Genomic DNA, 15,341 nt, shown 5'->3' on the forward strand with positions numbered 1-15,341 from the left:
GAACTGCTGATTTCCCTGCCTACCTCCATGCTGTAGGCAAACACTGTCCATCTGGCGCAGCTTCAAAAAATAGCCAGTGCGCTGTACACTACACTCTTATCTCGTTCCCACGAAGAGATAAAAGCCCACATGTTGGGAGAGTTACAGTAAGTGCTTTCACCAACTGCTAGTAATGGAGAGGAAATGAAGAGAGATTACCAGTGGTGAAACCGAATACGGGGAAAAAGTTACCAGAGAGTGTTTCTTCCTAGAGGACAGGTCCAGTGTGGTGTCGTACAAACTTTCGACAAAATTTCGTAGACACGGCACGTTCACCTCATTCTTCACGGTCTGGAGGAGGAGAGATAATGCAGAAGTTATGTCGATATACATTGGATTTCATTTTTCCCCCCACCAGAACAATTTCTGTTAACCTGATCGAGACAAACGGAGCATTATATACTGATGATCCTAAGACATCAGACTTATCATATAAATGGAGAGCAGTAATTTCAATCTGGGCCTGTCCTAATGTCTACTCTTTTTTGTTCTGAGGAGTAAGATTAAATGCACTTACAGCAGCTACAGGTACGAGTATTTCCACAAAGAGTCCAGCTAATGAGTGCTTAATGTCTTTATCTTTCACTTCCAGGAAATACTGTGCACACTCCTGCAGACAGAGAGAAGGAAAGAAAGAAAGAGAGAGAAAGTGATAAAAAAAATCTCTGTATGTGTCCATTGCTTTGTTTTGCAATGGATCATGGGAATTCTTGCAACTACGACTCACATCAGAGGCGTGAAAAACAAGGCAATTAACCCAGATTACTTTGTAGAACTTGGTTAGAAAGCCATATGATGACACTTAAGAGCTTCCAGGTACAAATATTCCAACCAAAAAAAACAAAATCTACATCATTCCTTTAAGCTTTCTAAATACAGCCCACTTTGGCAAGGAAGCTATTACAGTAGTAGCTCAGTCTACCTGCATGAACTGGAAGGAAGCTTCAAAGTCTTCCACTGGGTACATTTTGATGCGGAAAAACTTGAGTCCCATGATGAGGCTGATGGTGGACTGGATGACGTACGGGCTCTGCTCTTTCTGCCTCAGCTCCTTGAGCTCGGAGATGAACTTCTTCCTCACTGCTGGGAACCTGCCGAGGAAATGGTGACCAGATATGAGCAAGTCTCGTGAGTTTTAGTAAATACCATTATATCTATGTCTAAGTGGGGGGGGGGGGGGGGGGGGGGGGGGGGGGGTTACATTTGAAGAATAACTAAAACAAAGCATCAAGAGTCTTCTAATCTCTGTTCATTTGCATAGATTGAGCACATTTAGTCTGCCCCCCCCGCTCTTTTAAAAACACATGCACATGGGTATATGCTTTTTTGCATATGTACCAACCAGCCAGATAGATTCTACCAACAGTACAACAGCGCTCTACAAGCCTATATTTAGAAAGGCGCTGGAGGGGCAATGTGCAGGGAATATGTACGTGTGTTACTGCAGCAGTTTAGTAAGTGAAATAGTTATTAGCCTTGTTCTACGTGCAGAGAGTTTAAATAAAGCACATATAAACACTGTTATCATTAACTAAACTGAAAAGAGTATGTACTCAAATTTGTCATAGTCCTGTGTGTGCAGAATGCAGTGCAAATAAATAACAGAAAGGTGATTCAGAATGCTACTTGATTAGTGTAAGAACACAAGACAGTTTTTCTCCCTTTGCTCAATTAGATCTCATACTTGGTCGATAACTTTGTTCCATTAAGTTTGTGGATTTTTGGGGTTATTATCTTTGTGTGTGTGTGTTTGTGTGTGACAGTTTGTGAGCTGCCATGTGTAACTGTATTACATAGTAATAACTCAGTAAAATTAGATTTTTTATTTCTTTTTTTATCCTTCATCGCACATGACATTACGTGACACAGTTGGAGGACCCTTATCATTACCCTTATGCACACAAACACACATTCAGACTTGAGGAACACAGCTATTACTACACTATGTTCTTTACTTGTGCTGAAGTCGGAGAGACGGCATTTGTAATCTCAGATTTCACTGAAAATTGGGTCAAAAAGAGGGCAGATAGCAACTGTTGCCACATATTAAATTTTTAACCCAGACAAACAGGCCCACAGCTGTAACACGACCTGGATTCTACTTCAAATTAAAGACAAAAAATACTTTTTTTTCTCTCTGTTGTATTTCTACTCTATGACCACACATCCTTAGTCAGCAGTTTTTAAAGACTGACGAGACAAGCTGGACTTTCTTTTTATTGTGAGTTCCACAACCCCACTCACTGTAGACATCTGGGAAAACAATAACACTGTGAAATATTAAGATTTCTCGTACCCACTTCAGCTGTTACATTTTGAAAACACTGGCCTCAATATCAAGCACTCGCTTTCAGTTTTCATTGAGCTTTGGCTCTGTACATGTTGGGTCTTCAGGGAGATTTATTTCTGAATAAAAAAGTACTGGCAACAGGTACAATTACATGAGAGACACAAACATTTATTGCGTGCAGCTACACAAATATGCATACAGTGTAAGCAGTAATTAATTCAACAATACCTCGACTGAGCAACGACTCCCACTACTTCAGCATAGAGGTCAGCTACTATGTGCATGTTCCCTGTGTTAGGCCCCAGATACCTAAAAATTAAACATTAACATGAATATTATCAATCAAGTGCACTAGTTAGTTTTTACGAATTTGAAAACTAAAATGCATTTAATGCATTCTATTGTATCAATATAATTTTTATAGGTCGTCTGTCTTACCCTTCCTTGTATTTGAAGTGCTTGAAGGCCAGGTTAACGACTTCTTGGATGAGTCCATCCAAAAGAGGATGGAGGGGGATCTGCAGTAAAATGTAATTTTATTACATTTACTTTGTCACTTAAACACATACGAGCTATTCTGGAAGGACAATAATAATATGCATTATTATCAGTGCTTCTCCTTTAAACATTTAAAAGACGTTATGCCAAACAGATCAGACTGCAAAATGTGCCCCACCTGCTTTAAAACTTCAATAAGCACCAGTGAAAAGATGAAATCTATCGCCAGATCCCTCCGCTCCAATAAGTAGTCCTTCTGTTGCTCATCACTGAGAAAGACAGACATAAGACGATATTAGTACACTTACAATAACGGTGTCTGTTCTGTTAGGCCCAGGTGCACAGAGCTGTGAAGGTCACTTTTGACTGCGCCATGTAATGCATTAATGTTGCCGGGTCTTCAAAGTTGTCATATTTTGGTTTCTACCTCAAATTCTATGTCTGTGTTATATTAATGAGTAAGCGCGACATTCACACCTATGTTTGGACAATGACTGACCATCACTCTAATCATCCTCATCTAAATTTCAGGCTGGTTTGGGAATATTTGAGCCTACATTGCTTGAAATAAATCATTTTAAAAGGAAGGTATTTCACGATCCAGTTCATGTGTTCATGTGCACAAACAGCTCCAATATTTTAATCTTCTCTCACTTTTTTGACTTGGTGTTGGCCCGGGGTCGATATTCATGGGATTCGTCCTCCAGGCCATTTTGCCTCTTGTACCAGTCGAACAGAGTCTTCAGGATGGATGGCAGGCAGTACTCAGCAAGAGAACTCATAGAGTTAATCAGCTGGACAGATGACAGGAAGAAGAGACGGAGCCAAGAGACAAAGAGAAAGGATGGCAAAAAGGTTAGTCCTGTTCAAAATATGTGACAGTGTATATAGTATGTGTCCACATGAGACACACACACACCTGGTCAAACTGTGGGTCTTCTCCTCTCTGCAGAGATTTGTTTAGTGGCTTCTCCTGCCAGATAAGAACAGACAGAGGTGGAAAACACTCATGTTAGTCTACTAGCATTAGTAAATATTTTGCTTTGAATTTCAAGGAAAAGAAATTCAGTTCAGTTTCCTGACAGAACAAAATGGTCATTGTGTCCAAAAAGAGAGTGAGTGAGACTCATAAATCACTAGGTCAGAAGGTCAAAGCTAATAGTCGCATTTATTAAATGTAACAAAAAGTGAAGAAGTTTACTTTGTCAAACAGACAAAAAGGTGAGATGAGAGGTTCAATATTCTGGCTCAGACATATTAGGGTTACTTTGTTGTTCAAAAAACTGGAAACACAGTGCGTCTCATTGTGAACCATAAACTGAAAATTATCATATAGAGACAAGCAAAGGTGTAAACATGCACAGTTCAAGTACACTAACAGGTACATGTAAGCCTGTACTATTTAGGACTGCCTGCTTTTTCAAATGATAACAGTACAGAGGAAAAAAACCTTGGGTTAAATGTGTATTTGATCACTGACTCTGGAGTGTGCGTTGGTTTCCAAGGTAAAATACAATCCACTAAACACAGCGATAAAGAGAAGGCATTCCCTGATTTACTGCTTTGTCCATTTATTGCTTGGCTGAATTTTTTATTTTTTTTGCCTTTCCCATTTGTTTTTTTAGCCATCAGAATTGATGTCTGAACGCCAACAGAGATACCCAACGGATTTACTTTGCCAAATGGATCGTCACGGCTTTGTCGTTTTGTTCCATTTGATCGACCTTTGTTGTTATTATTTATTTTATTTTATTTTCAGTTGTTACAGACAGGACAGACATGGCTGGGGGATAGGAAAGGGAGAAATAAAGATGAAGGAACAGAAAAGGATTTCAAATTCATTTCAATTCAAAAGGATTTTCTGGATAGTTAAAAAAGGTTGGAAACTGTGGATTGCATAAAAATGTCGAGCCAATATACACTGTCATCCAAAGTTCCGATGACTAACATAATGAAATAAGAGGGCCAAAATGCGTGTTTATGATGCTGTAACACAGACAGAAGTGGACTAAGCGTCATGGAGAGAAAAAAAAAGAACGAATCGAAGCTCGGTCACTCACCAGTGGTTCAGCCATGATGATACGGATCTTGCGTTCAGAGAGCAAGGTGAAGTTGGCAAATAAGCTTTTTAGGACAAACTCGCCCGGCTTGCTCTCTGGGTCCACGTTGACAGGCGCCATGACGACGGGGCCCTTCCTCTCACCCAAGGGACCGCTGGCTGGTGGGATGGATGGCTTCAGCCCCACTGGAGAAGCTGATGACATATAAGACAGGCCAGTTAGTCTGAAGTACTCTGACTCTGTGGGTCACCCCTGAGTTACAGTAAATACTTCTGTGCCCCCAGCGTGCACACATTTTTTATCAGCGTTACTGCTAACTGGAGCATATTTAATGCTAAAGGTTTTTGAACTACAGATCTCATCATTTTTGGGCCTTCAGCCTGCTTTTGCTTTCTGAACCATGACAAACAGCGCTGAATATGCATTAGAAGTTCATATTTGCAATGCTCTCATGGTTGATGATTCTCACTTGTAGAGTCACGAGGAATGGGGTAGTGTAAAAATCATCTTCTTGAGCATAAATTGTATTCAAACTAATAAAAACCACATCTGTGTGTTCAAATTTCGACTGAGTTATGGCTCGGCGATGGACACCGATTCTGGCAATCCTTACACGATCCTCCCTGCTTTGCATTCACGCAGCTGAGTGCTATCTCCTGTGGTAATAAATCTCATACTTGGATAAATAAACAGAATGAAACATTTGCAGGTTTGATTCCCAGAATATGCCGGAGGAAAAAAAACGTGTAAAGTACTTCCCCAACCCCCCAAACAAAACAAAGCAATAATTACCACAACATTTCCCAGATGTGTCTAGTGTGCTTGCATTAAGAACGATGCCAGATCCTGACCTTTCATGACCATGTGACCTGACCTCACAGGAAAGGTGAGATGTAAATACTAACTCATGGACATGACAGGCCCCTTGAGTTAAACCTGAGCACTCAGGCTTTGCAAACAGGTGTTCATATGAATGCGCAAGCCTTTACGCTTACCAAGGCCCTTGATGAAGCTGATCACACTAGCCCTGCTCCATTTCGTTGGCACCTCCATGGTGCAGACAGCCTTACAAGGACACAGTGGGTGAAATGGGAAAAAAAAAAAAACGGTGGGATTTTACAGGCTGTGAAATACAGCAGCCATGATTAAAAACAAAAGCAATTCCTTGCAAGAGGTTAAAGTCACAGAGGACGTTTGTCTACTCCACCATTGTCAAAAATGCTACAGAAGTCCCTTTGATGTAAAGCTTTGGCACCAGGTCGGTTTAACCAAAGCTAAAAGTGTAAATCTCCATCCTTACGAAAATGAACGACAGAAAAAGCGAAACACACGAGCCTGAGGTCAAAAAGAAAACTGTCATGACAGCAGCACTACAGCTCTATCCCACATTCAGTCCAAATCAAACAGGGTGATGAGCTGCAGCCACACACTGGAGGAGCCATAGCCAGAGCAAATCTGCCCAAGTGAAGATGCCTCGATGCTTCAGAGCCAAGAGAGCTCCAGTTGAAAGTTGAAGAGGAGGTGCAGAAGTGTCTTCTTAAAATAAAAGTAGACAACCAACAACCATTTATTCTGTCATAAGGGCAATCTACGAACAGGGATCAAAAAACCTTTCCAGTGTCCTGCTCCAGGAGAGGTTTGAGTAGATTAGAGGCTGCGTAGGGCCTCGTGCTCGAGAGCTATATGAGCCTACAGGTCAGCTATCAGTTTCTACTTTTGCTTCTGCTCCGCCTCCGACCTGCCAACACTGCTCTGCACAACAATTCCTGTGACCTTGAATTCTTTGAAGCCCTTTGGAAAGAAGTATTGAAATTAAGTGCTTCTTTGAAAATGGTTAAGGGCTGTCCTTAAGTAGCCAATAGCAGTTAAGTAAAGTCTGCCCTTTGTGGAGATCTGACCAGAAGAGTTAGGCTGGAATTTCAACACTGCTCCGAGAGCGAGCCGAGGGGCGGAGGGAGGTGCTATATATAGACTGCTGGCGGTCACTCTCTTACATACCCACCACTCCCACTGACCCCTACTCATACACAATTGCAGACACATGAGCACAAAGACATAATATACAGAAACACACACACTCACACACAATAGAAGGTGGTCTCAAACTGAGATAATCTATTACAACTGCTCAGTGAAACACAGTGGTGTACAAGCTTGTGTTTGAGAGTCGAAAGTCGTGGCGGCCCAGGAAAGCTGCGGTGGAGCACTTCCTGTGATCATCTGTAGACCATTTGTATGACTCAGCAATGAAGGGAGTAATTCAGCAGAATTCTACCATGTCCAGTCAATACAAGCCTGCCTTGGTTTAATTACATTTACAATAAATTTCAAATTTTAATTGAGAAAAATGTATTTAAAAATGTGCGAGCGAGAACGAGACAAAGGACGAAAGGGACTGAAATGGCAAAGAGACGAAGAGGAAGAGGAATAAAAAGCAGAATTGACAATAACAACACTGTTTTTCCTTGAGCCACAATTCCACTGAAGGAAATTCCACTGCCGTTTTGATGCTGGATGGAGACAGCAACACATTTTAAAACCCTGACTTGGACTGTGGGCATCAAGTCTTAAAAATAATCAGCAGATTATCTGATAAAAATAGACCAAGTGGAGAGAATTTACATCTGGTGTTTACCTCCAACCATCATGTCATACTAGCAGACAAGCACCCTGGTGGGATGAGTCATGAATAACACGCATTATGAGACAGGGTGACTGCATACACATCTTGATGCATCAACAATGCAGCTGTCACACAGAAATCCTAATATGGACGTTTAAATTAAGGTTAGCATTTAATACCTTTACGTTTTTCTGGGCTTGTGAAAAGACATCAGTTGTGCACATGCTTGCACAGTCTGAGGGCAGTTTAATATGGACTGTGATGAATCACTTGTAAAAGCACAGACAACAACACAAACACACACTGACTCAACTCACCAAGACCAAGAAGAGCTAAACCTGTATGCTGGTAGAGAAGGTACCTGATAGATAAAGGTATTCTGGAGTTTTTATTGTGTTATTCTTGGTCATTTTTGAACTAACCCATAGTTGTGTAGTTATGAGAGGTTTAAATTTGAATGAATATCAACAGCAGTGCAAATCTTAGCCACTGTAATCCAAAATACTGCCGTGTTGTTGTGAACATTACAGGTGAAAGAATTTAGAAATGTTTTTAAGGATGTAATTTTAAAAAAGGATTAAAACTAAAGCCGAAGTAGTTGACATTACGCGCATGAATATTTCAAAGCGATGGCAGGAGATGATGAGGTCAGCTATTTGTCTAGTGATTTCACTCCACAGCAACTTAAAAGTTAAAACACCAACCTAAGTTGGAGCTAAAAGCCTGATTCTTGGCTTTTAAGTCTTCTGATTGCTATCGATATCATGACCTTGAGCCAAACAAAACCAACATGTCTGCGTCTGGTCTACAGCTGTGACAAGTGAGGAAACACGTCTGTTTCTGCAGTGATTTCATTTTTTATTACATCACCAATAGCTCAAGGGGAACCATCGACACGGCCCATGAAATTCCTCCTTAACCACTGCACCGACGTAACCCCTGCTGTCAGTAACCTTCAAAGCACACCTGACACATGAGCTGTGTGGAATCTAGAGACTTCTCAAAGAGGCACACATAAACAAACTGAAGACTGCCACAAGAAGTGATCAGCCAGTACAGGAAAATCACTGCAGCACAACAACAACAAAGCCTTATTTTTGCATTCTCTACAAGGTAAACTACAGGCTGCACGCAGATGAGTCCAAATGGGGTGATAATACAGCGATGTGTTCTGACTACTGTAATGTCTCAGATTTGTAAAGTACAGTATGTCCCAGTTAAAACAGTCGAGAGAGATGCTGCCGGTGACGGACTGCCTCACAGCGACCTACAGTGGCTTTACCTTCTGTTTTGTAAACAGATATTTTGAGTCTTCTGGACCGCACATAATAATATCACATGTAAACAGACAGCTTTGTTTTGTTTTTATTTATTGACAAATTCTGATTGACTTTAGAATTTCTGTAAAAGGCTCAAAGTCAAATAGTGACACTTTTTTTCTGTTAAGTAATGTTATGTATAGAAAACTGCTGAGAAGCCAGATTTACCCTCATTCTCTGGAGCTCTTGCTCAACTACTTGTCTTCCATTATTACGTTACGTAATATTGCCAAATGTTGACAGTGTCGATCACATTGTGTGCCGTCCGTTTGTCCCTTAACTCCAAACGTAAACACAAATAAGCATAGTCTGCACACTGCAGGATCCATTAATGATGAGTTGAGGGCAGACTGTATCACACATTTGTTGGGCACAGCAGCAAGCAACAACAACAACAGTGATCTGTTAGCTGTACTCACTGCCTCCAAAGGACTTCAGCAGAGACTTGAGGCTGATGTCAAAGAAGCCCGAATCCTGCTGGCTGGTCGCCATGGCTGCAGAGGCTATGTCGCCACGGTGACAGACAGCAGAGCGGGGACAGGACGGCAGGATGAGGCGTTGCAGACGGAGCAAGTAAGAGAAAGAGGAGAGCGCTCCGACAGGAATAAGGCTCGGAGAAAGGGGGAGAAGGATGCGGGTGGGCAGCGAGCGATGCGGATGTTGCGGCTGTCTACTGCTGAGTGTGTGTGTTTGTTTGCATGTGTGCACGAGGAAGAGTGTGTGTATGCCAGAGAGAAAGAGAAATAGTGTCTCTCAGGCTTGCCTGAGCTCTGTGCTGCTATCTTGCTGGCTAACACCCCCCATCCCCTCTCTGTTTTGCTCTCTCAGGACAGTGATACACAGATGTTGGTAGACGCAAGCAGCCAATCCTCTTAGAGGGAAGACAGAGAAAGAGTGCGGGGGGGGGCAAACACGCACACACACACACACCAGCTAGTGCTACATAGAGGGTATGTTGAAAATAGAGGGCGATAAACTGGGAAGGTGAAAACTAGTGAGTGAGTGACAATGAAAAGGCAGTTTTCATACCGCTGTAGCTATAATGGAGCAGACTAACAGCACTAATGTTTCTATTGTTTTCCTGCTCTGTTTCATATTGTGCTGAGTGAGCATGCCGTCAGCCTGCACTGACCAATAAGAGCCAAGAGTAGCAGTGATAGGCAGGCTGAACCAGCAAATTGCCAGAAACAACTGGTCAGTGCAGCACCACCTCAGGTATCACACACAGATTTTAACTGCCTTCTGACTTTGTGTGGTGTGGAGCATGCTAGATTTTATATAAATATGGATGGAGATCAGCTGGGGATGAAAAAAAATCTCCTTCAGCAACTATTATGTATCCAGAAGGGGCCAGACAGCCAATATATTAATTCAGCGTTCCTACAGAACAGACTGTAAATCATTCCCAACACCAAAAGTCAATAAAAATAGTTTAGCAGCTGATTTCTGTACTTAAACCCCCCAGAACATTTATTATAGCTCTATTATGTAGAAAAAAACCCACTTTTTTTCCCTCAATCTTTTCACTCAAATATTAAGTTAATTTTGAAAAGGGTTTTAAAACAATATTCCCATTCTAAAATGCCATGTCACAATCTCATTGGCAAGGAATCTTAAGTCCTTTGATTATTGATTTTCCATAAATACAAGTGAAAAGCAGCAATTTTTAGTCAGTTTGTTCACAGTCTTCAAACGTTCGACCAGATACATTTGGAAATATTTGGAAACCTTTTCAGAGTAACTGTGCACAGATTCCAACATGTATCCAAGAAAATACCAACAAAGAAAAAAGGATTACGCCGCCTCTCCTTCCTGGTGTGGCCAGCCAATTTCCCCAGATGGCGCCTTATTCATTCAAAGGGCATTAGAGGAAAGAAGGAAAGGAAAGGAGAACTACAACCTACCAAACAAAATTAAACACCTTGAAGAAGAGAAGCTTCAACTCCAGGAGAAGTGAACACAAATAGAAGCACAAAATAGACACCTTGAAGAAAGACAACAACGCCAGCCTGACATAAACATTATTAATGAGGGCTGGGGAATAATGTTTGGTCAAGCACGAGAGCAGATTGCGTTCCTGATTAAAGAGAACAAGAAAAAGAGCGCCGAAGTAAAAGAGATATCTGCCCAGCTTCAAGACAGGAACGCTACTATTGAGGTGATGCAGTGGGATCTCCGAGACATGAGCCAAAAAAATCAGGAGCGCCAAGCAAAACTTGATGAAGCACTGGAAAAATTTAAAGAAATCCTCCAAGAAAAGGAGGAAGAAGACAAAAAGCAGAGAGAAATGCAGTGCAAACTCAAAGGCATGGAGGAACAATACCAAATGCTCAAGGTAAAGCTTGATGAAACAGAATTCAAAAATAAAATGCTTCTTCAGGTAGAAGAGGAACAGAAAGGACAACAGAAACAAGAAAAACTTATTCTCCAGGACGTTGAGAGGAAAAATGTACAACTGCAAGAATTTTGTAATGAAATGAAGGAAAAATCAACTGAACTGGAAGGAGAAAATGAAAAAGTGGAAAAGCTATGCTCGGAGATGCAGCGTAGTATCAGTGGAATTGCAAGAAATAATCAGAGCTCATTAATGGGATCTTGTTGAACTTCAACAACTTGAGGCGCCAGAACAGTGAAATGCAGGCGGAAAAGCAACAACAAGAGAAAATACATGACGACCTGCAGCGTACGCTTAAAGAAATCCAGAGAAGAAATGAGCACTTCGAACACCTGCACAACAACGCACAAGAGAGAAATAGAGACATGCTTAAGGCAAATCTAACACAGGAGGCATCAGCTAAAGAACTGAAAGAAAAGCTTGGAGAAACACAAGCAACATTAGAAGGAGTGAAGCAAAGATGCCAGAAACTGGAGAAGCAAAATGCAGAAACAATTGATGAGTTGACGGCCCTCATCCTGGCCCTCCCGACCCTGTGTTCTCAAATGAACACAGGGTAGAGAGATGATAATAAAATGATAACAATAAACACAATTGGCTACATTTTACATGTGTCAGATCAATGTCTTCATTTAAGAATAATTCATCTTAAGTATAAAAACAAGAAATGGGCAATAGTGTGTTTTTGTGTATAGTATGCATACTTTTCTTGTTGTATCCAAATCCCAGAAGGAAGAAGAAGACAAAAAATAAACAAAAATAAAACTAAAATATATTTCTCTTTCTTTAAATGGATATTTTTAACACCATTCAATACATGTGCAAGTTACATCGGGTGCAGACATTCATGTTCCCTCCATGATTCATCATCATCTTTGTCACTAGTTTGCTTGCAGTGATTTTTTATTCATTAAATCAAGCAAAAGAGTTATTTTTTAACCTTTTTGTTACACCCTTCAGATGAATAGAGATTTTTTTTTTTAATTAAATGTGTTGTTGTTGTCAGCCAGCCTAGACATTGACACTGATAATGAAGTCTGACTTATTCCTGACTTATCAGCTGGTACAACTGCTTCACACCTCTGGCAGAATTGAAATGATTCATGTGGCACATGGGAAATTAACCTGTCAATAATTTAGATGCAATGTTCATGCTTTACAAATTTGATCACGTAATTAACAGCGCGACATTTGAGTGAATGTTTTTGTGATCATTTCAGGTGCCTTGGTGCTGCTGGATATCATTTCCAGACGATAAATATTTAATGTGGCGAATGTGAGCTTGATTCTTTGTTTTTTTTGCAAACGAGGTATCTCTGCTGTCTTGAGTGTGTAGTGAGAAGATACAGAGTCATGGTGTGAAAAGTCAAATCGAAGCAAAGAGTTGGCTCCCTTTGCTTATCACAGCTTAAGAGATTTGAATCTGCTTTGCTTGATGAAGCATCCCTTACCTCAGCAGTGCAGCTGATATTTAATTTTGTCTTCCTTTAAGTAGATACACAGGCCAATACCAACACACTGTATGTCAGGACTCTGCTAGCATCTCATAATAACCTGCCACATCTCATAGCTTTAGTTCAACTTCTAACTGAGTCTTTGGTGTACCTAAGTACAAACTAAATTCTTTCTACCTTAAAAAGCCTTTGAAAATGTCTGCCTAAGCATAAAGTTGTGGCAGTGATGTTACGGTTGGCTGAAAAAGCTTGGAAGTACAAGTGGATAATTAGGGTCATTGTGCAATTCCCTGGATGAACAGCGGAAGTGCCACAGGACATGTGAGCGGCCGAGGGAGGGAGAGCAAAAAAATGAGAGTGAGAGGAAGAGTAAAGAGTGTATAGGATACAGTATTATGCAAAGCTTGGCAGCTCACAGGAGAGCTGCCAAGCATGGATGGCCTGGTTCATATTAACAGACAATTACAGTTTAATCCCACAGGAGGAGAAATATATCAAAGAAGCACTGAAAGCCTATTCCTGTCTGCAACGTCTGTTGTCCCATCACAGTGCTGGGCCTGACAGAATAAGCAAATCACAGTTTTGTCTGTTAACCTGCATACAAGACAATCAAGCCCAACTGACAATCATTAGATATGAAGCAATTTTCAAAATGTTCTCCTGAAACTTTCAAAACATCCTGTGTATAACAACCACTTGACTTCTGGTGCACCAAGTGCTGTACTGATGAGATGACAGCTAAATATTTAAAAGTCTGCACTCTTATCTTTCTCATCCAGTCTTGCTCGTGAGACTGCATGAAAATGTTTGCATGTTTGCTTGTTGACCCACATTAGGTTAAACAGTTACATGTGCCGGCTGGTGGTGGTGGTGGGGCTATATATGGGAAATTTGAATTGTTATGTACTGCCGTTTGACTCTTTCTGCTCTGACTGATGTAAATGAAGCCTGCAGAGTGTTCGCCGGAGCACAGCGCAGATGCACAATAGGACAATCAATAAAATTTCAGGACTTACAACGGGGAAAGGGGGCATATTTCCCATTGGGTTACAATGACACACATATGGAGCCTATAAGAAAGAGAGAGAGAAAAAAATCATGGACATAGAGATGAACACACCCCTATGGAGCGGCTGAGATTCCTCACATTCTGAGCAGGGGCCCGGGCATGCCAGCTGTTGGAATGTGACTCCTTTACTCACACAGGCAAACACACATGAACACACACATATATACAGGGTACTTATACATGTGAAGCGTAAATTAAGATTTCATTTATACTTGGTCTACAAGTATAATGGGTCACCAATTCATTTTTATTGTATTTATACGTCTGTTTATAAGTCTAACATAATAACCTGACCTTTTGTGGTGCAATGAATGAGTGATACAATCAATAAGCATGAGGCTGCTCAGCATCAGATAATGCAAACCTGTTGTTCTGAAAATGTGGCAGTTATAAGATGGTTATAAAACAATACATTAGCGAGGAGGTGTGAGGACGTTATCCACATCAAGGTATGCTACCTTTGAGCCTCGGAAACATCGAGCCACTGCACACTTCTACAAAGCTTAGCCCAAAAGACTCCACTGCTAATGATGGTTACTAACTAGGGGGCCACTCCATCTAAACAATCAAAGGTGGAGCTTAAATCATGTGCAGTGTGTAAACCAGCAACGCTAAACAGACTATCTGCAAGATAAGTAGCTGAGTCATCTCCATTAATGGTACTCATTCTAAATCAAAACCGTTTACAGGCTTCAGATTGAACTAATGCTATCAACAGAATGTGAAGAAACAACACCACCCTTTCAGCTTTTGAAAGTACGAAGGGGCCTTTTGTGGAAAACCATTCTGTATCATGAGATGGTGGAGCATGTCAATGTATCCCCAACCCTGCCCTGAGTAGAAGAGAAGAAGAAAATCATGTGTGGAGTTACATATATTCTAGTCAGACAGCAAACAGTGGCTAATGAGAGACAGAAGCCAAGCTCAGAAGTGATAAGAGAAGGGAAGCAAACAAGAGTAAACTCCAGAACAGCTTTCACTGCTGGGGCTTTTATTTTTTATTTTTTTATTGTTTTGCTTTTAAAGTAAAGGAATAAATGATGATGATGATGATGATGATGATGATGATGATGATGATGATGATGATGATGAGCTGACGTCATCTCTTCTAGACTGGAAAGATCAGAGCTGTTCATGCCAATATTTGCCATGTGTCAACTATCTAATATGACAGTGAAAATGTTTCAACCAGAAAAGTTGAGTGGCTGTCACAGGGAGGGTGGAGACAGTCTTACACTACATGAATATAACACTTCCCACTTGCTGAGTGGCACAGAATGGGTACAGAGGTGTAAATAGCTGCCCTCCACATCAGCACAAACACAGAGAGTGATGCAGAAAGAGGCGATTTCTCACTTTCAGCATGAGGAGAAAGTTTATAACAGGCACAGAGTCACAGTCATAGTTAACCATGTGATCGTCACCGTACCTCAAAACTGAATCACTTTTTAAAAAACTTTTTTAGTATCACACTAATTTGCCAACTTTTGAGATAAATCAAGAATTTATTGTTTCTCTTAAATTAAAATTAACAGTTGTGACTTTAACAATTTACAATAACAATAGAGGGAGCGAATGGTATGTCCTTTAAACA

General features: G+C 40.9%; 1 protein-coding gene and 1 pseudogene across 7 annotated transcripts in view; one reads left to right on the top strand and one right to left on the bottom strand.

The window, feature by feature from the left end:
* fryb (furry homolog b (Drosophila)) overlaps nt 1-15,341 on the bottom strand; it is a 57,425-nt gene that overhangs the window by 31,927 nt on the left and 10,157 nt on the right. For 4 of the 7 annotated variants that reach the window (XM_086308934.1, XM_086308930.1, XM_086308929.1 and 1 more), the window contains exons 2-10: nt 4,888-5,081; nt 3,747-3,800; nt 3,482-3,621; nt 3,006-3,096; nt 2,768-2,847; nt 2,558-2,638; nt 962-1,130; nt 557-649; nt 232-330 (exon numbers count right to left, since the gene is read on the bottom strand). In XM_086308934.1, coding sequence (XP_086165060.1) covers nt 232-330; nt 557-649; nt 962-1,130; nt 2,558-2,638; nt 2,768-2,847; nt 3,006-3,096; nt 3,482-3,621; nt 3,747-3,800; nt 4,888-5,007 — 927 coding nt within the window. In that variant the 5' untranslated portion in view covers nt 5,008-5,081. Of the gene's footprint in view, nt 1-231; nt 331-556; nt 650-961; nt 1,131-2,557; nt 2,639-2,767; nt 2,848-3,005; nt 3,097-3,481; nt 3,622-3,746; nt 3,801-4,887; nt 5,082-5,882; nt 6,778-9,248; nt 9,626-15,341 lie in introns of those variants that run through there. The other 3 variants (XM_086308935.1, XM_086308932.1, XM_086308933.1) reach the window with 2 other exon arrangements.
* On the top strand, nt 10,589-11,784 carry LOC147320730 (uncharacterized; annotated as a pseudogene).

The sequence above is a fragment of the Aulonocara sp. 'chitande type north' Nkhata Bay genome, linkage group LG10 (assembly GCF_057382095.1).
Source record: "Aulonocara sp. 'chitande type north' Nkhata Bay isolate Kocher_YH1m ecotype deep benthic linkage group LG10, A_spYH_male_GT1.1, whole genome shotgun sequence".
Classification (NCBI taxonomy): Eukaryota; Metazoa; Chordata; class Actinopteri; order Cichliformes; family Cichlidae; genus Aulonocara; species Aulonocara sp. 'chitande type north' Nkhata Bay.